Consider the following 26,601-nt stretch of genomic DNA (forward strand, 5'->3'; position numbering starts at 1 on the left):
AGAAGATGGGAGGGAGATAGAGGAGGATAAGTAAATGGATAAAAAGAGAAATATAAAAGGAATATGAGAATGACTGATGAGAAAGGAGTGTGAAAGATGAAATAATGAAAGAAGATGGGAGGGAGATAGAGGAGGATAAGTAAATGGATAAAAAGAGCAATATAAAAGGAATATGAGAATGACTGATGAGGAAGACGTGTGAAAGATGAAATAATGAAAGAAGATGAGAGGGAGATAGAGGAGGATAAGGAGGATGAATATATGGTAGAAAGAGCAATATAAAAGGAATATGAGAATGAATGATAATGATGAAGACGAGTGAAAGATGATATAATGAAGACATAATAATAATAATGTCCGGTAAATGGGGAAAGCAACTATGACAAACGCTTATATGAACTTTTATCTTTTGTTTGTTTCTTGTCTTGAAAAAAATACGCAGAGAAAAGTGAACAAATCCGACGTTAACATCACATTAACAAAACCGAAAAACAAGAATCTATACGCAGCCATTAAAACCATACAACATACAAACAGTAAAAAAAATAAAAAAAACATCGAATAGAAGCAAAACCAAGCCACAAAAATGTTAAGCAGAAATGTTAAGAAATAAAAATGTGAATATCAGTTACGCCAAACAAATATAATAATTGCCCAAATGAAATAACTGAGTAACAAAATCACATCAATATCAAATAAATCCCTTCCCTCTCTCCTCCCCTTCCCCCGCACCCCCCAAAAATGGAACACCCTGAAATAACTACCAAAAAAACAAACATAAAAATATAAAACAAGAAACTCAACACTGCCGCACTAAACCAACACTCAGGTAACAGCAACACCTGAGAACGAGGGTGAGAGTGCTTACCTTGGGTTCGCAGGCCTTGTGCACCAGGTATTTGCAAACTGAAACAGGAAAACCAGAGAATACGTTAAAATGGTTAATTAAGCAGTACACTAACTTTTGTGTCCGCGTTAATCAAACTAACGTAAACTTTTTATGGCCTGACACACACTCCACCTAAATTACGACACACACTGTTTATATATTAGTAAATTTCTCTCTAAAATACCACTAAATACTCTGGGAATTCATTTTCTTTACTAAATTAATATCATACAGTTATCCAGGAAAACTTAAAGGGCATTGGACATTAAAATTCCAAAACATTAAACACAACTAGCTTATAACTGTTTTTAATATATGACGCAGTGAATATAATAAAGAAAATATGATGTTTGGAGAAGAATAAGAGGATTTAGACTAGAAAGAAAGAACTATTGGTGTGTGTGTGTGTGTGTGTGTGTGTGTGTGTGTGTGTGTGTGTGTGTGTGTGTGTGTGTGTGTGCAGCCCGGCACTGATATAATGTAATAGCCGTGAAATAGACTGAATGAATCTCTCTCTCTGATATTATGAGTACTATGTGTATTGTCTGATGATGTACTAAAAATAAGTATAAAAAGAAAGAAAGGAAGGGAGGAAGAAAAGTAATAAGGAAAAAAGAGGAATGGCGCAAGAAAGGAAATAAAGAAAGAAGAAAGGATGGCAGAAGTGATGGAAGGAAAGAAGGAAGGAAGGAGGGAAGCAAGGTAGGAAGGACAGTTAAAATGAAAAATGGTGAAGAGGAACGAAGGGTAAATATAATGTTAAGTTTAGTCAGGAAATTATAAAGAGAAAGAGAAAGAAGAAAATATAGGAGAAAAGCAAGGAAAGGAAGAGAGAGGAACAAATGAACTTAAAAGCGAAGGACAAAAATTAGACAGCGAAAAAAGAACACAAAATAAAATGTAAAAAAAAAATGTAAAAAAAAAAAGAAGGGATGAAGAGAAAAAAATTAAGTTAAAAATGGTGGATAAAAAAAGAAAGGAAAAAACGAAAACACGGAGGAGCAAAATAAGTGAGGTAAAAGCAGGGACGGGAGGAAAGAAGCGAGCGGAAAGTGAGTTAGCGTGCAGGTGTACACAGGTAAAGTGACTCACCTCGGCAGCAGGAGCCCACCTTGACCACCGGCGTGTGACACACCTGACACGGCCGCGCCTTCTTGACCTTCTTGACCTTGAACACATGGCGCTGCGTCTCCACCGTGCTCGGCTGGAAGGGGGAGAAAGGGGGGAGGGGGGGTCAGTAAGGAATGAGATAAACATACACAAACACACACACAAAAAAAATCAGCGATATAATTCCACTAATATACAACTAAGGACAAAAGAAGGATTATGTAGTTTAGTTAGGTATAATAATTTCCTTTACACACACACACACACACACACACACACACACACACACACACACAGATCAGTCACACTTTTCCACCAACATACATTTAAAACCAAAAGAAGGATCATGCATATTTATGAAGTTCAGTCATTTTCTTTGCTTACATACCTTGTTTACACACGGAAAAAAAGCAGAGATAGTTTATGTAATAGCAATCACCTAATACTTCTTAAAAAAAATCTTTCGACAAGTAAAAAAAAAAATATAGTGTACGTTTTAAGACACCTGCGTTGTATAATAAAAAAAAAAGAGAAACTACAGAGAACGAGTAAAAGCATCGTTATTCTCTCTACCACATTATTATCTAAGGCGCGCGTAACATATGATATAATATTATCAGAGGGAGGGACGTATGTTCTAATCCAAGACGTCGCTTCAGAGAAAATGTAAGTTGTACGGGTGACTAATCCAGTGTGTGTGTGTGTGTGTGTGTGTGTGTGTGTGTACGAGAGAGAGAGAGAGAGAGAGAGAGAGAGAGAGAGAGAGAGAGAGAGAGAGAGAGAGAGAGAGAGAGAGAGAGAGAGAGAGAGAGAGAGAGAGAGAGAGAGAGAAACAAGATGTGAGAGAAAATTTATGAACGCCAATTGATGGTTACAAGACATTGGCATTTGGAGGAGGAGGAGGAGGAGGAGGAGGAGGAGGATATACAGATGGAGGAGGAGGAGGAGGAATCATATTGGTGTTGGCATTAATGGAGGTATAAGTGGATAAGGAGGAGGAGGATATGTTACGAGAAAATAATTTAGGTACAATCACAGTGGAGGAGGAGGAGGAGGAGGAGGAGGAGGAGGAGGAGGAGGAGGAGGATATGTTACGAGAAAATAGTTCAGGTACAATCACAGTGGAGGAGGAGGAGGAGGAGGAGGTCGAGGTGGAGGAGGTCGAGGAGGAGGAAAGTAAAATGTAGAGTTATTTAAATGGGCGGAGGAAGAGATGGAGGGGGAGATAGGAGGTACAGATAAGGCACAAGTGATGGAGGGAAGAAGACAAGGAGGAGGAAGAGGAGGAGGAGGAGGAGGAGGAGGAGGAGGAGGAGGAGGAGGAGGAGGTACAAGTTGCAAAGATGGAAGTGAAATATGACAGCGGACGAGGAAGAGGAAGAGAAGCAGGAGGAGGAGGAAGATGAAGAGGAGGAGTAAGTTAACGAAGATGGCAGAACAGATGTTTGAGTGTCGCGACCCCACATTATTCATCCATTAAAAAAACGAAGAACAGAAAAATAAACAAAGGAAAGAAAAGGGAAAGAAAAGATAGAGGAAAACAGAGAACACAGAAGAAAACGGAGAGCCAAAGGGAAAACAAAAAGACGTGAAAGGGAGAAAATACATAAGAAAAGGAGGGCGAAAATGAAGATGAGAAAGAAAGACAGACGAGAAGGGAGAAGAGAAGGGAAAGGAGAAAGCAGGAGGAGAAGGGAACGTGTCAGAACAGAGGATGCAAATCAGCTCGACGGGAGATGGACGGAATAAGAGAAAGGAGATGAAAGGAGAGAAGGGAGAAAAGAGAAGGAAGGAGGAAGAGAAAGGAATTAGCGAAGGAAGACTGAACGGAACGGAGAAGAAAGAAGAATAGGGAGAAGGGAAACAGGAAGGAAGAAGGAAGGGAAAGGGTGATGAGAGGGCTGGGAGGAGATAAGGGGAAACGGAAGTGAGGGAGTAGGGGAAGGAAGAAGGGAGGGAAGGGAGATGGGAGGGAAGGAAGGAGGGCGGGAATGAAATAAAGAAAGGTTGGAGGGAACGGAAACCGAAAGGAAGGGAAAAGGGAATGGATGGAGGGAAGAGAGATGGGAGGAAAGAGTGGAGAGAAGGAAGGAGGGAAGGAGGAAGGAGGAGAAAGACAGATGTTTCGCGTGTGGCTGAGTCTTAAAGTCTGATAAGGCGATCCTGCGAAGAGAGAGCGAGAGAGAGAGAGAGAGAGAGAGAGAGAGAGAGAGAGAGAGAGAGAGAGAGAGAGAGAGAGAGAGAGAGAGAGAGAGAGAGAGTACTCCCCCCCCCTCCCCACACACACACACACTCGTAAAGGTTGCTGAGAACGTTTTAAAATTACTGGCCTTCAAGAACCTAAGAGGAAGACGTATTATTTTCCTTCATTACCGAAAAAGAAAAAAAAAGGAAAACGAGGATAAGAGAATCGAGGGCCAGCAATATTTTTTTTTATAAGTACTTTGAGGTGGAATGAGGATTAATCTTCCCCAGGTGAGGTATGAAGGACTGACAGGTAAATTGGATAAGGTAGGGATAGGTAAGGTTGGGTTAGACAAGATAAGGTAAGGTAAGGTTGGGTTAGTCAAGATATGGTAAGGTAAGGGAAGGTTAGGTAAGGTAAGATAAGGTATGGAGGGACAAGGACAGGTAAGGGAAGGAAGGGGAAGGGAAGGGAGTGTAGGGTAAGGGAAGAGAAGGGTATTAAAGGGAAGGGTGAGAAGGGAAGGGAAGGGAAGGCAGCGGAAGGAAAGGAATAGGAAAAAAAGGGGGAAAAGGAAGGTTTAGGCAAGGTTAGGAAAGGTATGGTAAGGTAATGTAAGGTAAGGTAGGGCAAGGTAAGGTATGGTAACGTAAAGTAAGGTAAAATAAGGTTAGGTTAGGTTAGGTTAGGTTAGGTAAGGTAAGGTTAGGCAAGGTTAGGAAAGGTATGGTAAGGTAAGGTAAGGTAAGGTAAGGTTAGGTAAGGTAAGGTAAGGATGGTAATGTAAAGTAAGGTAAAGTAAGGTTAGGTTAAGTTAGGTTAGGTTAGGTAAGGCAAGGTTAGGAAAGGTATGGTAAGGTAAGGTAAGGTAAGGTAAGGTAAGGTAAGGATGGTAATGTAAAGTAAGGTAAAATAAGGTTAGGTTAGGTTAGGTTAGGTTAGGTTAGGTAAGGCAAGGTTAGGCAAGGTTAGGAAAGGTATGGTAAGGTAAGGTAAGGTAAGGTAAGGTAAGGTTAGGTAAGGTAAGGTAAGGATGGTAATGTAAAGTAAGGTAAAGTAAGGTTAGGTTAAGTTAGGTTAGGTTAGGTTAGGTTAGGTAAGGTAGGGTAAGGCAAGGTGAGGTGAGGTTAGGTAAGGTAAAGTAAGGTAAGATAAGGTAAGTTAAGGTAAGATAAGGTAAGGTAAGGTAAGTTGAGTAAAGGTAAAACAAGCCCTGATACTCTGCCTTATACTTAATACACGTATTTTTTTCTTTAATAATAGAGGCTTTTACGATCCCATCTCCTATGCATTATCCTCTTTTCCCTCTGCTTTGTAATACGTGACGAGGGAAGGAATGAGATGGAGATGAGGATGGGAAGGGAAAGACGAAGTAAGTGATGGGCAGATTATGTAAGTGGGATAGAAGAGAAAGGGGAGAGAGGGACAGAGAGGGAGGAGAGAGAGTATGAAACGGAGAAGGCAGAGAGAGAGAGATGAAACAGAGCTAAAAGAAGATAAAAGGAAAAGAAGGGAAGGGAAAGATGGAGTAAGAGATGGGCAGATTATGTATGTGAGATGGGAGAGAAAGGGGAGGGAGGGACAGAGAGGGAGAAGAGATGTGAAATGGAGAAAGTGGAGAGTTAGAAAATAAATGAAATGGAGGAACAAAGAAGGGAAGGAAAGGAAGGGAAAAGGAAGAAATGCAAAAGAAAGTAAAAGAGAAGAAAGGAAAAAAAAGACATGCAAAGGAAAAAATGGAAAAGAAAGAAAGAAAAGGAAAAGAGAGGAAAGGAAAGAAAGGGAGAAGAAAGGAAAAGACAGCGCAAGAGAGAAAAAAAAAAGATTAGAAGAGAAGGCAAGGGAAAAGGAACAAATTAAATTAAATAAAAAGAAAAAGAAGGTAAGGGAAAAGAAGACGATGGAATACAAGGTCAGGAAAAAGAAAGGAATATGAAGTGAAGGAATGGAAAGAATAATGAAGAACGATGCACTAAAAATATAAAAATAAAAACGAACGAAAAACGCAGAAAATAAAACAAAAACAAATCAAAGAAATACAAAAAAAAGGGTCCATATGTGAGTGAGGGAAGAATAAGGAGCCGGATGTGATGGAAGGAAAGGAAAGGAAGGCAGAGAAGGCATAGGAAACGAGGGGAAGGGAAGGAAAAGAAGGATAATAAGGAAAATGATGGATTACTGACAAGCCTCACTTACGTCATAATGGTCTCGTTAACCGCCTAGAATTGGATGACTGATGACCGGGAAGTGACAAAGGGATGACTGAGGACTGAGTGGTGAGTGGCGGACAACTAATGACAAATAGGGAAAGAGAGAAAAAAAGGGAGAAAGTATGAAAAAAAAGTTGGCAGAGGAATGAATGTGGAAAGAAAGGGAAAGGTTGGTGATTGAAGAGGAATGAATGAGAGGAAAAAAGGAAAAGGAGAGACGGAATGAGAAAAATAGGAGGAGGTTGGTGACTAACGAGAATAAGAAAAGGAAAAGAAAGGGAGAAAGTATGAAAATAAGTTGGCAGAGGAATGAATGTGGATAGAAAGGGAGAGGTTGATGACTGACAGGGATGAATGGAAGAAAAAAGGAAATGGGAGAGGAGGAATGAGAAAAAATAGGAAAAGGTTTGTGAGTAAAGAGAAATGAATGGGAAAGAGGAAAAGGAAAAGAAAAGTGGACAAAAGAAGAGGAATGAATGAAGGAAAAGGAAAGGTTGGTGATAGAAGAGGTATGAATGAGAGGAAAAAAGGAAAACGGAGAGGAGGAATGAGAGAAAAAGGAAAAGTTTGGTGACTAAAGATAAATGAATGAAAAAAAAGTAAAAGTAAAAGAAAAGGAGACAAAAAAGGTGAGCAAAAGTTGTCAATGAATGAGAGAAAAATGAAAAGATTGATGACTAAGGAATAAACAGAAAAAAAGGGTAATAATTGAAGAAACATAAAAAGGTTGGTGACTCAGGAATGAATGAGAAAGAAAAAGCTGATGAATGAAAAAGGAAAATTACAGGTAAACGTAAAATGTGAATGGAAAAGAAATATTGATAACTGATAAAAAAAGACAGTAAATCCAGGTTATATAATATGGACGAACGGAGATGAAAGAAAACGGGAAGAAGATGATTTAGGAAAGGAAGAAAGAAGAAAATGGAATAAAATGAGAGAGAGAGAGAGAGAGAGAGAGAGAGAGAGAGAGAGAGAGAGAGAGAGAGAGAGAGAGAGAGAGAGAGAGAGAGAGAGAGAGAGAGAGAGAGAGAGAGAGAGAGAGAGAGAGAGAGAGAGAGAGAGAGAGAGAGAGAGAGAGAGAGAGAGAGAGAATAAGAAAGGTGAGTGATCCTTCTAACCCGAGGGAGACACGCCCCAGGGGTAGGTGGAGTCCTATTTTCTTTAATGTTTCATGGGAAGGTAACCACCCTGCCTCGCGCCCTTAAGGAGAGGCGGACGAAGAACAAAAATACCGATCGATAAATAAAACTTTCGGCCCCTCAGACAGATGTTCCCCGTGTCGACAGGTGAGAAGGAAAAGGTAAGGCCGCGCTCAGGTGTGGAGAGGTAAGGCACGGTATCCCAGGTGAGTTCCGGGCAGGTGGGAGACTCATTAACTTACCTGGCTTAACTCTGCACGTAACTTAGAAACACAGGTAAGAGAAGCTGAGGTGACGTGACGTATAGAAGCAGGTAACGGTAGGTAAAGCACGCCAAAACAAATGACTAACGGAAACAGGTGTTGAACTAATCGCCTCATGACTTCAGAAATACAGAGGCTTTCTTAAAAGTTTGGAGCATTTCGAGGGGTAGTTTTATGACCCTGGTGGTAGTTTGACCCTTCTTCTTTACCATGAACCTGAAGAAACACTCATTATAACCCGATTGATCCCCTCTTTGACCTTTAGAAATAGTTGATGCGAGAAGCGAAGGTGTATTATAAAACCGACTTAAGAAATACAGGTAAGAGAAGCTGAGATGATTAAACGTGTATAGGGATTTAAAGAAGCCCAAGTACACGTGTATGACAAGGCTTTCGTAGGAGTATTGCGCATTTCCAGGGGTAGTTTTATGACCCTTCTGGTAGTTTATTTTTCTGTACCATGAACCTAAAAAAACGCTGATGAGAACCTGAATGATCCCCTTATCGACCTTTGGAAATAATTGATCTGGGAGGTGGAAGCGTCTAGGAGTACCGAACTTACGACCAAAGGGCAGCGTGTAATTGGTAATCCAGGTGGTACTGCCTCGCCGCGTGTCCCGACTACAGAGCACAGGTAATGAGCATCCAGTCGACTTAAAAGCACAGGTGGTATACTCATTGACTTAAAGGCCTCAGGTGCAACGACTCGGGAGCCCAGGTAAGGAACGCAAGCTCAGGTGTGTTACAAATGGACCAGGTGAGACAAGAGTTATCTCCGTAATATCTGAGTCCTGCATGTTACCTTCCTTTCCCATTTATAACAAACAACGCCCTCAGGTGCAATGACTTTGGAGCCCAGGTAAGGAACGCAAGCTCAGGTGTGTTACAAATGGACCAGGTGAAACAAAAAAGTTATCTCCCACATATCTGAGTCCTGTATGTTACCTTCCTTTCCCATTTATAACAAACAACGCCCTCAGGTGCAATGACTTCGGAGCCCAGGTAAGGAATGCAAGCTCAGGTGTGTTACAAATGGACCAGGAAAAAAGAAACTAGATATCTTCACATTACTTCAGTCCTCCGTGTTACCTTCCTTTCCCAGTAATTACAAACAGCGCCCTCAGGTGCAACGACTTTGGAGCCCAGGTAAGGAATGCAAGCTCAGGTGTGTTATAAATGGACCAGGTGGAAAAAAAAAACTAGATATCTTCACAATACCTGAGTTTCCCATGCTACCTCTCTTTCCCTTCGAATACAAATAACGCCCAACACATTTCCTTGATATTTTTTTTGTGCTCCATGAGCAAAATCTTCCTTATTCAGAGAAAAAAAACATTAGACCAGGTAAAAAAATATATCTTCCCATTACTGGATTTCTCTGTATTACCTTCCCTTCCCTTCGACTACAAATTACACCCTTGATATTTTTTCTTAACATCATGAGCAAAACCTTCATTATTTACAGAAAAGAACATGGAGAATGAAATACATACACATTTCTAGAATATCTACCTTCTCCACGCAAAATATGTCTTTCCCTTCCATCACAAATAACGCACCAAACACTTCCTTGATAATCTTCTTGAGCCCCATAAGCAAAATCTTCCTTATTTAGAGAAAAAAAACTCATAAAAAAAACACTGAACAAAATCCAAAATACCGGTGATCTCCAAGTTGCATTCCATTTCCTCCAGTTCCAACATAATTTTCCTGAAGCCCAGAAGCAATATTTTCTTTATATGGAGAACGGAAGCAGAAAAAAAAGGTTACGCCTCCCAGCTCGCCTAACCTACCCATGAAAAACACGTCCCATCGCACCTGACCCACCTGAGGACTCGCCGTGAGCTACAAACACAGGTAAACAAACTTGATACACCTGACAGTTCGGCATAACGGGACGAGGAGCGACTGGGAGGAGGGGGGGAGAGGGGAGTAGTAGTAGTAGTAGGAGGAGGAGGAGGATGACAAATAAAGAAACTACCGGAATGAGAAATTATGGATTGGAAATAAGAAAGAAAAAAAGAGGAGAATGAAAATGAAAATCAGATAATAGGCAAAGAGTGAATAAAAAAATGTAGAAGGAAACTAGAAAAAAAGGAGGAAAATGGATGTAAGATAAACGAAGAGAAAAGAATGAATAAATGAAAAAAAAAGAAAATATAAACACTGAATACGTAGGATACAGAAGAAAAGAATGGCAGAACAAGACACAACGAAGACAAGGAAGGATAAACAAAGACAAGTAAAGAATGGAAGACAAAAAGAAGAAAAGGTGAGTGAAGAAGTGAAGAAGTGAAGAAAGAAGGAAGGAGGGAAGCAAGGTGAAAAATGGATGTAAGATAAATGAGAGAAAAAAAAAAATGAAAAAAAGATAATATAAACACAATGAATACGCAAGATACAGAAGAAAAAAATGGCAGAACAAGACAACAAAAACGTAGACAAGGAAGGATAGAAAAAAAGACAGGCAAAGGATGGCAGGCAAAAAATAAAAAATAAAGAGTGAAGTGAAGAAGTGATGAAGGAAGGAAGGAGGGAAGCAAGGTAAGGTTCGGACGCCCGCAAAACCAATTAGCATATTCATTACAGGTGACCACATAAGGCATCTCACCTGGCCGCGCCGAGAGTGGTCACGTAATGCTGATGAATATTTGATCGTCACAACACTTATACACCTTACGATCTCTCTCTCTCATGAAAAAGCTTCTCAGGGGTTAAAAAAAAGATAAAAAAAGAATTCCAGGCAGATAAATTTCCATAATATCCACTGAGAGAGAGAGAGAGAGAGAGGGAGCGAGAGAGAGAGAGAGAGAGAGAGAGTAATTTGTCCCATTTTGTACAGGTAATAACAAAGCTAAAACCAGTTCGACTCTCTCTCTCTCTCTCTCTTCTGAGGAACTCCTGGAGAAGTACCGTAGGCTCATCCAGCAGTATAAGACAACATTTTGATTTCAGGAATTCTACACGGACTTTGGGCAGAGCGACTTTTTCAGTAAGGCCTTCAGCCTAAACAACCGCTTACAGACTCTTTGTAGGAGCTTGACGTGGAGTTCCTAAACGCATGGGACAATTTCTATGGACAAAATGAACTCTTTCACAGGGACGGATTGCACCTTTCTCCCATCGCAGCCAGACTCGGAAGGCTCCTCAACGAAGCAGTGTGTCATCCGAACAAAAACGAGTCAAAATAGACGCCGTGCATCACAACAAACCCGTAACCGTGATCCCGCAAGTACCTTACCAGGCCTCTAGATAACTTAAAATTAGTTTCAATGCGCGTAGCCTAAGAAACAAATTTGATGAACTGAGATGTCTTGCTTTAACAGAAAATTTTGACATAAAACATTTATCGACACCACAAATATTGATTTAAGTTAGATGGCTACAGACTCTTCAACAAAGATCGTGTAAACCGTAGAGGCGGTGGCGTCGCCCTTTATGTCAAAAGCTATTTGCAACCCGCTGACAAAACACCGGGAAACAGTAACGTTGAACATTTGTGCGTGCGAGTAAACATTACAAAGTCAACTTAAATATATCTGTCACCTACAGACCTCCGCAATCACTGATGACGACCTTGAAATGTACAGCGTCTTAAGGCAGTCACTTAATAACAGCGACTCACTGATATTAGGAGACTTTAACCTCCCCCATATCGACTGGGCGACACTGTCAGGTACAGAAGGCGAGTCACATAGAATGATCGAATTTCTAGAAGAAAATTATCTAAACCAAATGGTTTCTGAGCCAACTCGACAAAATAATATACTCGACCTTGTTATAACAACCCAAGATAACCTAGTCAGTAGTGTCACGGTAGGAGAACACCTCGGTTCTTGCGATCATAAATTAGTGCGCGTCGACATTAAAGCTCAATCATCAGTGACTGAAAATAAAGTTAAGGTGCCCAATTTCAAAAGAGCTAACTTCGTAGAAATCCGACAAAAACTAACAGAAATACAAATATCAGATGACGGCAACGTAGAGGAAGCCTGGCTAAGCCTTAAAAATCACTTACTCACTCAGCAGAACACATTCGTCCCCTTGTGCGAGAAGCGAATTAACACTAATAAAAGCCCACCGTGGTTTAATAGCGAAATTAAACAATCAGTCAATGAGAGAAAAGTGTTTTACAGGTTAAAGAAAGAACAAAGCACGCCCGAAAACATTAGACTTTATAATGATGCCAGGCGACGAGTAAAAAGACTAGTAGGTCAGGCAAAGCGTAGATACGAAGAAAATATTGCAGCCAACTGTTAAAATAATCCGAAATCTTTCTTCAGTTACATAAACAACAGAAAGGCGATCAAAAGTGGTATTGGACCTTTAACAAACAGCGACGGTGCACTAGTGACTGACAGCCAACACATTGCAAACCTCTTAAACAATTACTTTTCCTCGGTGTTTAATACTAACAGTCTTCCTCTCGCTACCACCAACACCAGTACTATTGTAAATCTCGAGCATGCATTGCCTAATTTTGAAATAACAACCGATGAAGTCCTTAAAGCTCTCCATTCACTTAAAACAAATAAAAGTCCTGGACCTGACAAAGTATATCCAACTCTGCTGAAAGAAACAAAGAGCGAAATACTCTCCTCCCTCACAACCGTATTCAATATGTCCTTGCGACAAGGCATCGTCCCTTCAGATTGGAAAAAGGCTAACGTGACACCGATTTTCAAGAAAGGAGACAAAAAAGTACCAGGTAATTACAGGCCCATTAGTCTAACTTCGGTTGTAGGTAAGCTACTTGAGGGCATAATTAGAGACAAAATTGTGAATTACCTTGAAAGCCACTCATTGATTGGGGACTCACAACATGGCTTCCGAAACAAAAGATCCTGCCTATCAAACCTATTAACCTTTATAACGACCTCTTCACTGTTTATGACGTAACCAAATCACTGGACGTAGTCTATCTTGATTTCCAGAAAGCGTTTGATAAAGTCCCGCATCATAAATTACTTTACAAATTAAAGCAAATAGGTATTGACGGTCAAGTAAACCAATGGATCGCGAATTGGTTGAGCAACAGACAACAAAGAGTAGTGATCGACGGATTTAACTCAGAGTGGGCGCCTGTCACTAGTGGCGTCCCTCAGGGCTCGGTCCTGGCCCAGTGCTCTTCATTATTTACATCAACGACGTGGATGTTGGACTCAATAACCGCATTAGTAAATTTGCAGACGACACAAAGATTGGCAACTCGGTTCTCACTGACGAAGACAGGCAAAGCCTCCAAGAGGATTTGCACAAAATTTCAGCTTGGTCGGATAGATGGGAGATGCCCTTTAACGTAGACAAGTGCCAGGTCCTTCAAGTTGGAACGAGGAATAAACGCGCGGCGTTAAACTCAAAAGCGTTCAATGCGTCAAAGACTTGGGGGTCAAAATCGCGTCAAACCTCAAATTCTCACAGCAATGCATCGATGCAGCAAATGAAGCGAACAGAATGTTGGGCTTCATTAAAAGAAACTTTGTATTCAAGAATAAAGATGTAATACTGCTCTACAACAGTTTAGTCAGACCCCACTTGGAATATGCGGTACAGTTTGGTCTCCCACCATGCAAAGGATATTGCTAAATTAGAAGGTGTTCAGCGTCGGGCAACGAAATGATCCCTTCCTTGCGCAACAAATCCTACGAAGAAAGGCTTTCTACCCTTAACATGTTCTCTTGAGAAACGTCGCCTCGAGGAAAACTGATCGAATGTTTTAAAATACTTAATGGTTTCACGAATGTAGACAGATCAACATTGTTTATGATCGATGACACTTTGCGCACGAGGAACAATGGCGTAAAACTCAGATGTAGACAAGTAAATTCAGACTGCACCAAATTTTTCTTCACCAACGTTGTAGTGCGAGAATGGAATAAGCTTCCACCGTCAGTGGTCCAGTGTAACACGATTGACTCCTTCAAAAATAAGCTCGTCACTCTTCAACAATATCAACTAGAGTAGAAATGCAACGTTTTGGAGTCTTCTGATTAATGTAAAATCACTTAGGTTTAAGGACAGACCACCAAGTCTGGACCATTGGTCTGATTTTCTATAAAATCTATATATAAATCTCTCTCTCTCTCTCTCTCTCTCTCTCTCGAAACAGGCAGGTATCCCATCTCAACAACCTCATAGAAAACCAGAAGTCTTTAAGGGATCACTAAGGTATTTCTACAACGTTAACCAAATTATCTCCGTTTTCATTCTACTTATGCTGAATTTACGAGACTACAAGACTATAAAGGGGGAAAGATTGTTGATTGTATAAATTTAAAGGACGTAAAGGGTAATCGGACTAGTTAAAAGGGGCTAGGATGCTATTTAAATGGAGTTATGTCGCTATTTGAAGGGGCTATTTGGTTATGCTTCCTTAGTTAGTGAGAGGGGGAAAAGGAAACAAGACGAAGAGATTTAACATTTCCTTAGTTACCCCAGAAATGATATAGTTTGCCCTAAAAAGTAAACACCAACACCATTCCTACTAACATCACCTACCATAACCTACCAACATCACTACCACAACCACTACCACCACCACCATCACCCCTACCACCACCACCACCACTACCATCACCCCTACCACCATTATCCACACCACCACCCCTACGACCACAGCACCTCCACCATCACCACCACCACTACCATCATCATCACCACACCCTCGCCACACCTCAAACACACCTTGGCCACACACGCCCGTTTGGCCTCATTAAGGTAAAAGCTACAGGTGTTTATGCAGCAAACGCCACTTCATTAGCTTCTCACTTAGCGCCCCTCCACTTACACGCCCCTCCACCTTTCCTCTCCTCTTTTTTTCCCTTCCCTTCTTCCTTTTTTCCTCCCTTCCTACTCCCTCTCCTAAGTCTCCTACTCTGCATGTTTCTATATTGCTTTGCTTCTTCCCCTTTATTTTTTCCTATGTTTTTCTTTATTTTCTTTTTTTCTTTCTATCTTTCTTACTTTCCTCCCTTCCTCTCTTCTTTCCTTCCTTGTCTCCTTTTTATCCTCCTCGTCCTCCTCTGCTTACGTACTTATATTCATTTTCCTTCCTTCCTTTTTCCTTCCCTTCTTTCTCCTACCCTAGATATCTATATTTCCTTCCTCTCTACCATTCTTCCTTTTTTTCCTTCCTTCCTTTCCTTAATCCTCATATCCTGAATCATTGCTTTCTCCCTTCTTTCCTTCTTTCGTTCCTCCTTTCTAATACTCCATCTTATTGTCCTTTCTCATATACAGGTACCTCTCTTCTCCTCTTCCTTCCTTTCCTTTTCTCCATATTTCTCATCCTTCTCTCAATGGGGCTCTCGTTTCTCTTTCCACTCCTCTTCCTCATCCCGTCCTTCGCTATCCTCTTCCTCTTCTCCTCTCTGTTATCACGATCTTCACTATCTTTCCTCTCCTACCAAAGCTTGCCACACACACTTATCACCTCCTCCTCCTCCTCCTCCTCCTCCTCCTTTCCCTCCTCCTCCATCACCTTTCAGCGCCACACCTGTCTCTTCAGTATTTCATGACTAATTAACGTGAAGAAAAAGGAAGACTCACAAACTTTGGAGAGCAAATATTAACACCTCACGCGCGACGAGGAAATCAAAACCTCATTACCAAAACAAAAAGAAGAAAAAGAAAAGAAAAAGACTAGTAAAAATGACACTGGGAAATGATCATCACCATCCTTGACGGTTTTTCTTTCTTTTTTTTCTTCCCCAAACACTTGAGAAAAAGAAGATGGGAGAAGAAAATATATAACGAAAATCAAGATAGAAAAGAAAAGAGAATAGACAATGAGTGGTTAATGAAAGTTAGAAAGATAGTAGAAGGAAAAAAGGAAAATGTCTGAAAGATATATGAGGAGAAAAAAGGAAGAAATAGAATAAAGGAAAACACTAAAAGAGAGATAAGAAAATCTAAGACAATCAACAAAATAAAGTAAAATAAGAAGAATAGTAATTAAAGAGAAAGAGAAAGAGAAAATAAACGAATAGAAAACAACAAAATAAAGCAAAATAATAAAAAAACACTAATAAAAAATATAAAAAATAAAATATACGAATAAAACCAAAATAAAATAAAGTAAAATAAGAAGAATAACATTAACAGAGATAGAAAAAAAAAGACATACGAATCGAATCAATAAATCAAAGTAAAATAATAAAAAATAACACAAATAAAGAGAGAAAGATAAAAAAAAATAAACCCCCGTAATTGACTTCCCATCACTTTAGGTTTAGATTCCCTTCCCCTCGCCCCCCATCCCTCCCCCTCCCCCCTCGCCCCCCTAAAAAAAACAAAAAAAACATCGCCAAACAATTAAGACAAACAAAAACACACTTTCAGACCACCCTCATCCTCCCCTTCTACCCTTCCTCTATCTCCCCCTTCCTCCCTCTCCCCCTTCCTCTCCCACCCCCTTCCTCACCTACACCCTTCCTCACCTACACTCACCCACCCTCACACTCCTTCACCCACCATCACCCACCCTCCCCTTACTTCACCCTTCCCTCGCCCTCCCTCGCCCTCCCAAACGCCTAACATTCCACCCCGTCAAGAGATCTCGTCCACCCACTCGCTGACAGCCTCAAGTGGAGCCCTCTTGTGGCCGCCCCGGCAGTCACACGTGTAAACAAAGAGGATCCTTCGCTGGGCCGAGGACGTGGTGGAGGAGGTGGAGGAGGAGGTGGAGGAGATGAGAAAATGATTGTAATGAGAAAGAAAGAAATGGAAGTCGGTCAGATAATTGAGGAAAAAGAACAAAAAGAGAAGGAGGAAGATGCAAAGGTGGAGGAGGTGGAGGAGGAGGAGGTGGAGGAGATGAGATAATGATTGTAATGAGAAAGAGAGAAATGGAAGTCAGTCAGATAATTGAGGAAAGAGAACAAAGGGAGAAGGTGGAGGAGGAGGAGGAAGAGGCAAAGGTGGAGGAGGAGGTGGACGAGATGAGAAAACAATTGAAATGAAACAGAAAGAAAGAAAAGTCCAATTATTGAGGGAAGGAAGAGAACAAAGGGAGACGGAAGAGGAAGAGGAAGAAAAGATGGAGGAGGTGGAGGAGGAGGTGGAGGAGGGGTGGACGAAATGAGAAAATAATTGAAGTGAGAAAAAAAATAAATGATCCGATGATTGAGGAAAGAAAGAAAACAAAGGATGATGGAGGAGGAGGAGGAAGAAGAAGAGGAAGAGGAGGTGGAGGAGAAGGTGGAAGAGATGTGAAAATAAAGATCTGATTGAGGAGAGGAGAACAACGAGTGACGGAGGAGAAGGAGGAGGAAGAGGAGGAAAAAGGAGAGGTGGAGAAAGTGAAGGAACAGTAATAGAAGTAGAAAAGAAATGAAGGTCAGAGGGTGGAGAACCGGAAGAGAAGAAGGAAGTGGAAGATGAGAGGAAAAAGGAGATGCGAAAGAGGAGATGGAAAGGATGAGCAAGTAATGGATAACGGAGAAAGATGAAGGTCAGATGCTGTGTTGATAAGGATTAGAGGAAGAAGATGGGGAGCAGATGTAGAAGAAGGAGGTGGAAGAATTAAATAGCAAAAGATTAGGAGAGAAATGAATGCAAGGAGATGAGGAGAAGGGAGGAAAGAGAGAAAGATAGTAAAAAAACATGTAAATTAAACACCAAAAGATTGACCGAGATAGATAGAGATAGATAGATAGAGTGTAAAGATGGAAAGAAAAGAGATATGCAACAATTATAATGAAGAAGAAGAAGAAGTAACGAAGAGGAAGAGAAGTATACAAAGAAGACAGAGAAGAAGATGAAAAAAAGAGACAAATGAAATGAAGAAGAAAAAGAAGAAAAAGAGATAAAGGAGAAGAGATGGAAGAAGAAAAAAAAGATACAAATACAATGAAGGCTAAGAATGAAAAGAAAAAGAGAAAAAATATATAAAAAAAAGATAAAGAAGGCGGAAGAAAAAAAAAAAGACAAATAGAGTGAAAGAGAAAAGAGAAAAAGAGAAGCATACAAAGAAGACAAAGAAGAAAACAAGAAGAAGAAAAGATTAATGAATTAGCAACAGAGGCACAACGAGGGGCTATATTAAGGACTATCTCGTATGTTAAATTAATTACTCGATAAATTAACTTAAACATATACATACAAGGACAAGATCAAGCACACCATTAAGAGGAGGAGGAGGAGGAGGAGGAGGAGGAGGAGGAGGAAAAAGATTACAAGAGCACTCCATTAGGACGAGAGGGGAAAAGACGAAGGGAAGAACTTTTTTGTTACTGATAAAAAGAAGAATGATGATATATATTGGAGCTCTTAATCATATCAAATAAATGTTCCAGATACACAATACGTCTTTTTTTGTGAGCGTATAAGGTGATCTCTCTCTCTCTCTCTCTCTCTCTCTCTCTCTCTCTCTCTCTCTCTCTCTCTCTCTCTCTCTCTCTCTCTCTCTGACACGTAACACATGCCAGAACCTTTAACTGACACTCCTCGTTAACTTAAAGTCGACTTAAAATCCAACTTTCCGGGAAATATAGAAAGTAAACAAACATAAGAAGAGAAAAAACAAGGAGTAAATAAAATATAGATGAAGAGGAAAATTGGATAAAAGTAAAAAAAGACAGAAGAAAATGGGAAAAAATGATAGATGTAGAAAAGTGAACGAGAGAAGAAAGGAAGATAAGAGGAAAAGGTGAAAAAATATAGATGTAGAAAAGTGAACGAGAGAAGAAAGAAAGATAAGAAGAAAAGGAAAATATGACGGAGGTAGAAAAGTTAACGAGAGAAGAAATGAAAATAAGAAGGGAAAAAAATATTAGGTGCAGAAAAGTGAACGAGAGAAGAAAGGAAACTAAGAAAAGGGAAAAAAATATATATGTAGAAAGGTGAACGAGGGAAGAAAGGAAAATAAAAAGAAAAGGAAAAAATAATGATGTAGAAATGTGAAACGAGAGAAAAAAAAAGGCAAATAAGCAGGAAAGGAAAAAAATGACAGATGAAGAAAAGTTAAAATAAGGAAAAAAAAATAAAATAAGGAGCAATAATATAAAGACGAAGGCGGAAAAAAAGGAGTCAAAAAAAAAACTAAAAATCAGGAAATGTAAAAATAGCCCGTTAAAATTTCTTTCCTCGCTGCTGTAAGTTGTGACATTTGGGGAGGAGGTCTGAAGATGGAGGAGAGATCAGGGAGAAAAGGAGGAGGAGGAGGAGGAGGAGGAGGAGGAGGAGGAGGAGGAGGAGGAGAGAAAGTATAGTGTGTTATTCTTAGAGCCCCAAATACGGCGTCGCTCGAGTGGCGTTTTGCTTCGTGCGGTCAAAATATTTTACAGCGTTTCCAAAAAGAGAGTTTGAGGCGACGAAAACAAGGAAAAGAAAAAGAAAACAGCAAAAAGATAAAGGAAACTATGGAGAGAATAGGAAAAAAAGCGAAAAGAGGAATACAGCAAAAAGTAGAAACCATTGAAAAGACCAGTGAAAAGAAGAGGAAAACAGCGAAAAAGAAGAAAACGAAAAAAGGAAGATAACAGACGAATTTAACAAAGAAGAAGAAGAAGAAGAAGAAGATGATGATGATGATGATGATGATGAAGATGAAGAAGAAGAAAAAACAGCGAAAAGAAGGTGAAAAGAAAAGAGGGAAAAGAAGAAAATAGCGAGAAGAAGAGGAAAACAACATCACGGAGCAGGAAGGATCACCCACACTTCCGCGAAAAAGCAAGTGGAACAAAATGTGACACGGAGAAAACAAGGAAATTACAAAAGGCAAATTAAATTGAGAATATACAGATAAGCAAATAAATAAAAGCAGGAAAAGAAGACAGTGAAAAATTAGAAATAAACAGAATTATGTTGGACCAATTATTTGCAAGTAACAGTAATCAGGATATTAACACGAGAAAGAATGTAAAAAAAATGAGGAAACCATGAAACGAAGACTTGAAGACGAAGAAGAGGAGGAGTATCAAGTAGCAACCGGAGAGAAAAATAGATGAGGAGGAAAAGGGCGATGAAATAATATATAAAAAAAAATGATGGTAGAAGTAAGAGAGAAATCAGAAGTTCAGAACAAAGGTAAACAAGAACACAGTGGATAAAAAGAGAGAAGAGGAAGGTCAACTAAAGCTCATAGACGAAAACAAAACGAAAAAAGGTAACGGAATGAGAGGGAAGAGCAAAGGAGCAATGAAATAATACATAAAAAAAATAAAAAAAATTAGGTGATAAAAGAAAGAGAGAAATCAGAACAAAGGTAATCAAGAACACAGTGGATAAAAAGAGAGAATGGGAAGGTCAACTAAAGATCATAGACGAAAACAAAACAAAAAAAAAGGTAACCGGATGAGACAGGGAAGAGCAAAGGTATACATACGAATAGTGTGTATATGTAAAAAAAAAAAAAAAAAAAAAATTATCACGGTTACACAGATTGAGCTTAATGATACAGACAGGCCGGCGCTGGTCACCTAGGACGGGTCAGAGGTCAGCTTGAAGATCCTGACCTTGATTAAGAAAGGATCGTGACATTATTAACCTTATTTCACGGGCCATTTGTTTGTTGACTTCGATTGCTTTGCTTTGTGCTTTTTTTGTGTGTTTGTTTGTTTGATTTCTATTTTGTTTGTTTGTTTGTAGAATGCGGAATGTGTTTGTTTTCGCCTCTTGCGTTTTGTCTTTTTCTCTTACTTTATGGCGAGAATTTTCTTAGTGTTTATTTTGTTGTTGTTTAGTTCTTATTAAAAGCAAATTTTGAAGTGAATTATTTGTTAGTTCAAAATAATATTAACATCTACAACAACAACATCAGTAATGACAGCGAAAACAACAATCACAACAACAACAATTACCAATACTACAAAAACAACAACAACTACTACTACTACTATTACTACTACTACTACTACTACTACTACTACTACTACTACTACTACTACCACCACTACTACTACTACTACTACTACTACTACTACTAATATTACGACACACATATTTTCCTCCTTACTCAACCCCGCCAGCTCACGTAACACACGGACAAACAACAACAGACAGCAAGACAGATACACACGTAAACAGAGAGGCGGACGGACAGACAGACAGACACACGTGGCCAGATAAGTCATCACGCGCAAGCAAGCCACTATTTACGCAGAGCAAGACAAATATTATTAAGTCTAAAAATACGAAGGAAGGCGACGCAAGAAGCAACAATCATATTCGTAATGCGGTCGACGATGTGGAAGGGAAGATGGAGGAGGAGGAGGAGGAGGAGGAGGAGGAGGAGGAGGAAGACAAAGAAGACAGATGAAAGAGAGGGAGAGAGAGAGAAAGAGGATGAGAAGCTAAATAAGGAATTGTAAACGAAAAACTTGCCTCCACTAAAGCACACACACACACACACACACACACACACACACACACACATACTAACCCCCCTCCCCCTTCCCCCTCCCCCCCCACACACACCATCTCTTCCTCCAGGTAAATTTCCACGGGGCACTCGCACGACTAATTAACGCCAGGTATAGCGTTCACCTGGAGAGCCTAATTAAGGTAATCAAAGGTAAGTGAGGTGGTGGGAGGCCAGTTTTTACCTTACGTTTTGCGCAGGTAATCCACAGGTATCCGCATTCTCAACGTGGATTAAGACTCATAACTCAGGTGTTTTCCCGCGTACAGGTGAGAGAGAGAGAGAGAGAGAGAGAGAGAGAGAGAGAGAGAGAGAGAGAGAGAGAGAGAGAGAGAGAGAGAGAGAGAGAGAGAGAGAGAGAGAGAGAGTAATGAGGCGGGAGATGAAGAGAAGGAGAAAAAGGAAAACGAAGAGGAAGAGAAGGAGGAGGAGGGAGAATGAGGGGGTTGAGAGCCTTAGATGGAAAGGAGGGAAGAGGGAGAGGAGGAGGGAAGAAAGTGATAAAGTAGAGGGAGGGGGAGTGAGGAGAGGAGTGAGAGGGAGTTTGCTTATTTGGAGTATCCTTATTACTACTACTACTACTACTACTACTTATTATTATTATTATTATTATTATTATTATTATTATTATTATTATTATTATTATTATTATTATTATTATTATTATTGCTCTTTTTATTTCCATCGTCTCAGTTTCCTGCGCAAATAAAGCCTTAATATTACTAAGTCAGTCTCAAGGGATATTCTTTTCATATATAAGTTTCCGTTTCGTCTTCAAAGTTAATGTTTCACGAAATATTAAGTCTTCATCCCAAAGCAAAAATAAATAAAAAATATCAAGATGAAGGTTCTGGTCTATTTCGCTATCTCGTTAAGCTTAATTTTTCTTTCATTTAATTTTAAGCACATTATTGAATTTATCTTTTCCAACATTATCTAATTTGTCTTTACTCACATAATTTCACTTTTCCTTGTACTATTCGATTCTAACTATGTATATCCTTCTACATCTTCCATATCATCTTTTTCTTTTCTTTTTTTCTTATCGTTCAATCCTTCTTGTAATCATCTCTACCCTAACTCCTCCTCCTCCTCCTCCTCCTCCTCCTCCTCCTCACCACCACTGGCCTGGATGTCTTCATGTCTTCATCTGTTATCCTGACCTTCACAGTTAACTTGCCTTCTGAAAGAGGTCAAAGTTCATGCCGTCTCTCTCTCTCTCTCTCTCTCTCTCTCTCTCTCTCTCTCTCTCTCTCTCTAACCCTCCCCCCCTCCCCTATAGAAGCAAAAACCGTATTCTTCAACCGGAAACAAAACCGCATCAGGACACGTGGGTTTCAAGGACACGCCATCAACCTTATCTCGAGGGTTCTGGGGGCTGGGCAGGAATGCGAGGGGGGAGGGGCGTGGCGTAAATTACCAGACCAGAGATGCAAGAGAGGAGGAAGGCGAGTGTGGTTTGCAATGCTGCACTGCAGAGGAGGCGAAAGGTAAGGTTAGAAGGGGGGTGTTGTTGACTGCCCTTGATCTCAGAGAGAGGCGCAAGAGGGAAGAGACAGAAGGAGGAAAGGAAGCAAAATGGAGACGAAAAAAAGGATGAAAAGGGATTGAGGGTTAAGGAAGATAGAGAAGCAGGTGGAGAAAGAGGAAGGAATGAGCGAAAGAAGAAAGAAAGGAAACGAAAGAGGAAAGGGAGGAGGAAAAGGGGTTAAAGAAGAGAGACACAGCTTGCAGGAAAACGTTAAAAAAGAATGAGACGAAAGGAAGAACACGAAAGAGGAAGATAGAAGAGGAATGAGTGAAGGATGAGAAAAGAGGATAAATAAGGGCAGGGATGATTGAGGAAGACAAGAGAAAGAAGCAGGAGGGAGGAAAAGGAAGTAAAAATGAAGACGAAAGGAAGGGGACGAAAAAGGAAGGAATAAGGATTGAAGGTTAAGGAAGATAGAGAAGCAGGTGGAGAAAGAGGAAGGAATGAGGAAAAGAAGAAAGAAAAGAGACGAGAGAGGAAGGGGAGAAAGAAAAGGGGTTAAAGAGGAGAGACACAGCTTGAAAAAGTAAAAACAAAGACTGATACGAAAGGAAGAACACGAAAGAGGAAGAGAATAGAGGAATGAGTGAAGGATGAGAAAAGAGGATAAATAAGGAGGAGGAAGCAGCAGGACACGAGACGAAAGAGGAAGGAAGGAAGGAGGAGAGAAAAGCGATGAGTGAAAGATGAAGAAAGATGAGGGAGAAGCAACAGGTGGGAAGACGAGAGGAAGGAGGAGAGAGATAATGGGTGAAGGAAGAGGAAAGAGAAGTGATTAGACAAGTGGAAAAGAACATTCGTCGACAAGGACTTGAGTGTTTGGCATAAAATCAGACTTCATCACCACCAGTAAAAAAAAAATGTCGCAAATTCTCTTGACTTCGGACACGTAAAGAATGACAAGAATTCGCGGGTAAACAAAAGGAAAAAGGAACAAACTGACTGTGACTTAAATGGGAAAATGAGAACAATGGACGAAGAGAAGTGGAATGCATTAAGGAGAGGGGAAAGGGGAATGAACTAGGCGCAGGGAAGGAGGAATGCATTGAACAGGAGGCACAGGACTGGACTCGCTCGCTAAGGCAAAAAGGAGAAAAACACCGATGAAGAGGAAGAGGAGAAAGAGGAATACACCAAAGAAGAGGAAGAAAAGAACACGAAGAGGAAAGGGGGAATAACCCAGAAAAAAAAGGAGGAGAGAATGCTACAGAGAAACAAGAAGAGGAAGGGATGGATGCAAAAAAAGAGAAGAAAGAGGAAGAGAGGAATGTAAAAAAAAGAGGAAGAAGAGGAAGAGAGAATGCAGTGAAGAAGAAGAAGAAGAAGAAGAAGAAGAAGAAGAAGAAAAAGAGGAAAGAGAATGCACTAAAGAACAAGAAGAGGAAGGATGGATGCAATGAAGAAGAGAACGAAGAGGAAGGAGGAATGCAATAAAAAAAGAGGAAGAAGAGGAAGAGAGAATGCAGTGAAGAAGAAGAAGAAGAAGAAGAAGAAGATGAAGATGAAGATGAAGAAGAAGAAGAAGAAGAAGAAAAAGAAAAAAAAGAAAAAGAAGAAAAAGAAAAAGAAGAAAAAGAAAAAAAAGAAAAAGAAAAAGAAAAAGAAGAACAAGAACAAGAACAAGAACAAGAACAAGACGACAGGGGTAATGCACTGCGGCAGGACCGGAATAACTTCACCGTACCTACATACCTGGCCGAAAGTAAATTAAGGAGGAGTCAGGTGTGTGTAAACTAGACTGGACTCTCGGCTCGTAAGTGATGGGGGCAGGTGTTTGCGCTCCCTTACCTGGCGCACCTGGCGAGGCTAAATCATCGTACATTAATAAGGAAGATGCTGGTTTGTCGAGGCGCGGACACACAACAGAGGAGATGAGACGCCGCCTTTGATATCTGTCTGTGTGTGTGTGTGTGTGTGTGTGTGTGTGTGTGTGTGTGTGTGTGTGTGTGTGTGTGTGTGAATGCATCCCTCCCTCCTCACCTCTCTCCCTCCCCCATTCCACCCTTTTCTCTCCACCTTTCCTCCACGTTTCTCTCCACCATACACTTCTTCCCTCCCTTACCTCCCGCACGCTCTCACCACGCCCTCCCTGACCCCTCACCTTCACCCCCCCCCCACACACACACACAGACGGACACACATACACCCCTGTAGTACAAGCTCTGACCTAGGCTCCTCTTCCTTCTCCCCCTCCCTTTCAACCCCCCTCCCTCCTCTCGCCCCTCCTCCCCCCGCCCCCCCCCCCAGCAAGCAGAGGCAGGGAACGTATAAGGAAACTTGCTTCACAAACAGGCATCTGCGAAAAAGAGTACGTCGAGGCTGGCTGTTGACTCTCTGCCTTTCCTCCTTCTCTCCATTCCTTTCCTTTCTCTTCTCTTCCCTTCCCTTCTTTGTCTATTTCGTGATCTTTTTTTTTTTTTACTCGCTTCTTCCTGTCATTCTTCACCATCATCTCTTCCTTTTTCTCTTTTTTTTTCTTCCCTTCCTTTTCGTTTTTTGTCTTTTTCATTATCTCCTTTTTTTGTTACCCATATCTCTCCTTATTATCTCTTACCTCCTTCTTCTTTCCATTCCCTTCCATTATTTTCCTTATCTCTGTTACGTTACTCCCTTTTTCTACCATTATATCTGTTTCTTCCTATTCCTCTCCTCCACCATCATCCCTTACCTCCTCTTCCTTCCTCTCCCTTTTCCTCTTCCCGTCTTTGTTTCATTTCTTATCTCCTTTTCGTTATTCATTCTCTTCTTTTACCCTGATACCAACTCCTCCTTCTCTTCCCTCACTTTCATCCCTACCAATCACCTCCCCCCTTACCTCCTCCTCCTCCTCCTCCTCCTCCTCCTCCTCCTCCTCCTCCTCCTCCTCCTCCCTCTCCACCATTCCTATTAGTCTTACGGGAAGTTTTCATCCCTGTGGCCATTATGCTAATCCACAAATGTTACCTCTTTAAGTTGCCATTAGTCTTAACAAATTAGTCGATAGCAAATAACTAGTCGCCAGGTAAGGGGTCAGGGAGGGATCAAGGTGAGGGGGCGAGGGAGAAGGGAAGGGAGGAGGAGGGGGAAGGGAGGGAGGGGTACTAGGAAGTCTCTCTCTCTGATGAACTTGCACTGCCTCCCTCCAAGACACAATCCTCCGCCTCCTCCTCCTCCTCCTCCTCCTCTTATCTCTCCCTCCCTCCATGTCTTCCTCATTCCCCCCTCTTCCTCCTCCTTCTCCTCCTCCACCTACACCGTTAGCAATCAAGGGGGTAAGGCTGTTAATGGGGAAGCCCTTAACACACACATACGCACACACACACACACGCAAACAAACAAGTAAACAAACATACACACATACACCTTTACCTCTTTCACCCCCGCCCCCACTACTACCACTACCACCACCACCACCACCACCAACAACAACAACAACAACACTCTTCCACCAGCGCAAATCTGTTCAGGTGTGTGTGTGTGTGTGTGTGTGTGTGTGTGTGTGTGTGTGTGTGTGTGTGTGAGGGAAGCCCAGGTGAGGCCTATAAGGTGCCACAGGTGAAGGTGGTGCAGGCAAGTATTCGTTAGGCCTTCAGGTGAGTCAGCCAGGTATTTTGTGTTTTCCCAGGTAGCAAAAAAAAATGTTTGCTGTGTATGGCTTTTTGTTCCTTTTTAGATATGAAGTAAACGAAGTGGATGAAGGATGCAGAATAAATAAGAGTAAAGAGCATATGTTTCTATTTAATTTTCAGTGTCTAAGGAAATTAAAGAAAGTAAAATTAATGAATGCAGGAAACGATGCGAATAAAAAGGAAAATTATGTTTATGTGGTTGCAAAGGTTAAAGAAAAATAAGATAGATTTCAATTGACAAAATAAGAAAGAAAAATAAGATAGCTTTCAATTGACAAAATAAGAAAGAAAAATAAGATAGCT

General features: G+C 40.8%; 1 protein-coding gene across 1 annotated transcript in view; it reads right to left on the reverse strand.

The window, feature by feature from the left end:
- Positions 1 to 762: 762 nt before the first annotated feature.
- Positions 763 to 26,601, reverse strand: part of LOC126998075 (tensin-2-like) — a 60,702-nt gene continuing 34,863 nt past the window's right edge. Inside the window, exons 2-3 of the mRNA XM_050859452.1 lie at positions 1,982 to 2,093; positions 763 to 906 (exon numbers count right to left, since the gene is read on the reverse strand). Of these exons, the coding sequence (XP_050715409.1) occupies positions 800 to 906; positions 1,982 to 2,093 (219 nt within the window). The 3' untranslated portion in view covers positions 763 to 799. The remainder of the gene's footprint in view (positions 907 to 1,981; positions 2,094 to 26,601) is intronic.

Source organism: Eriocheir sinensis, chromosome 13, assembly GCF_024679095.1.
Source record: "Eriocheir sinensis breed Jianghai 21 chromosome 13, ASM2467909v1, whole genome shotgun sequence".
In the NCBI taxonomy this organism is placed as follows: domain Eukaryota; kingdom Metazoa; phylum Arthropoda; class Malacostraca; order Decapoda; family Varunidae; genus Eriocheir; species Eriocheir sinensis.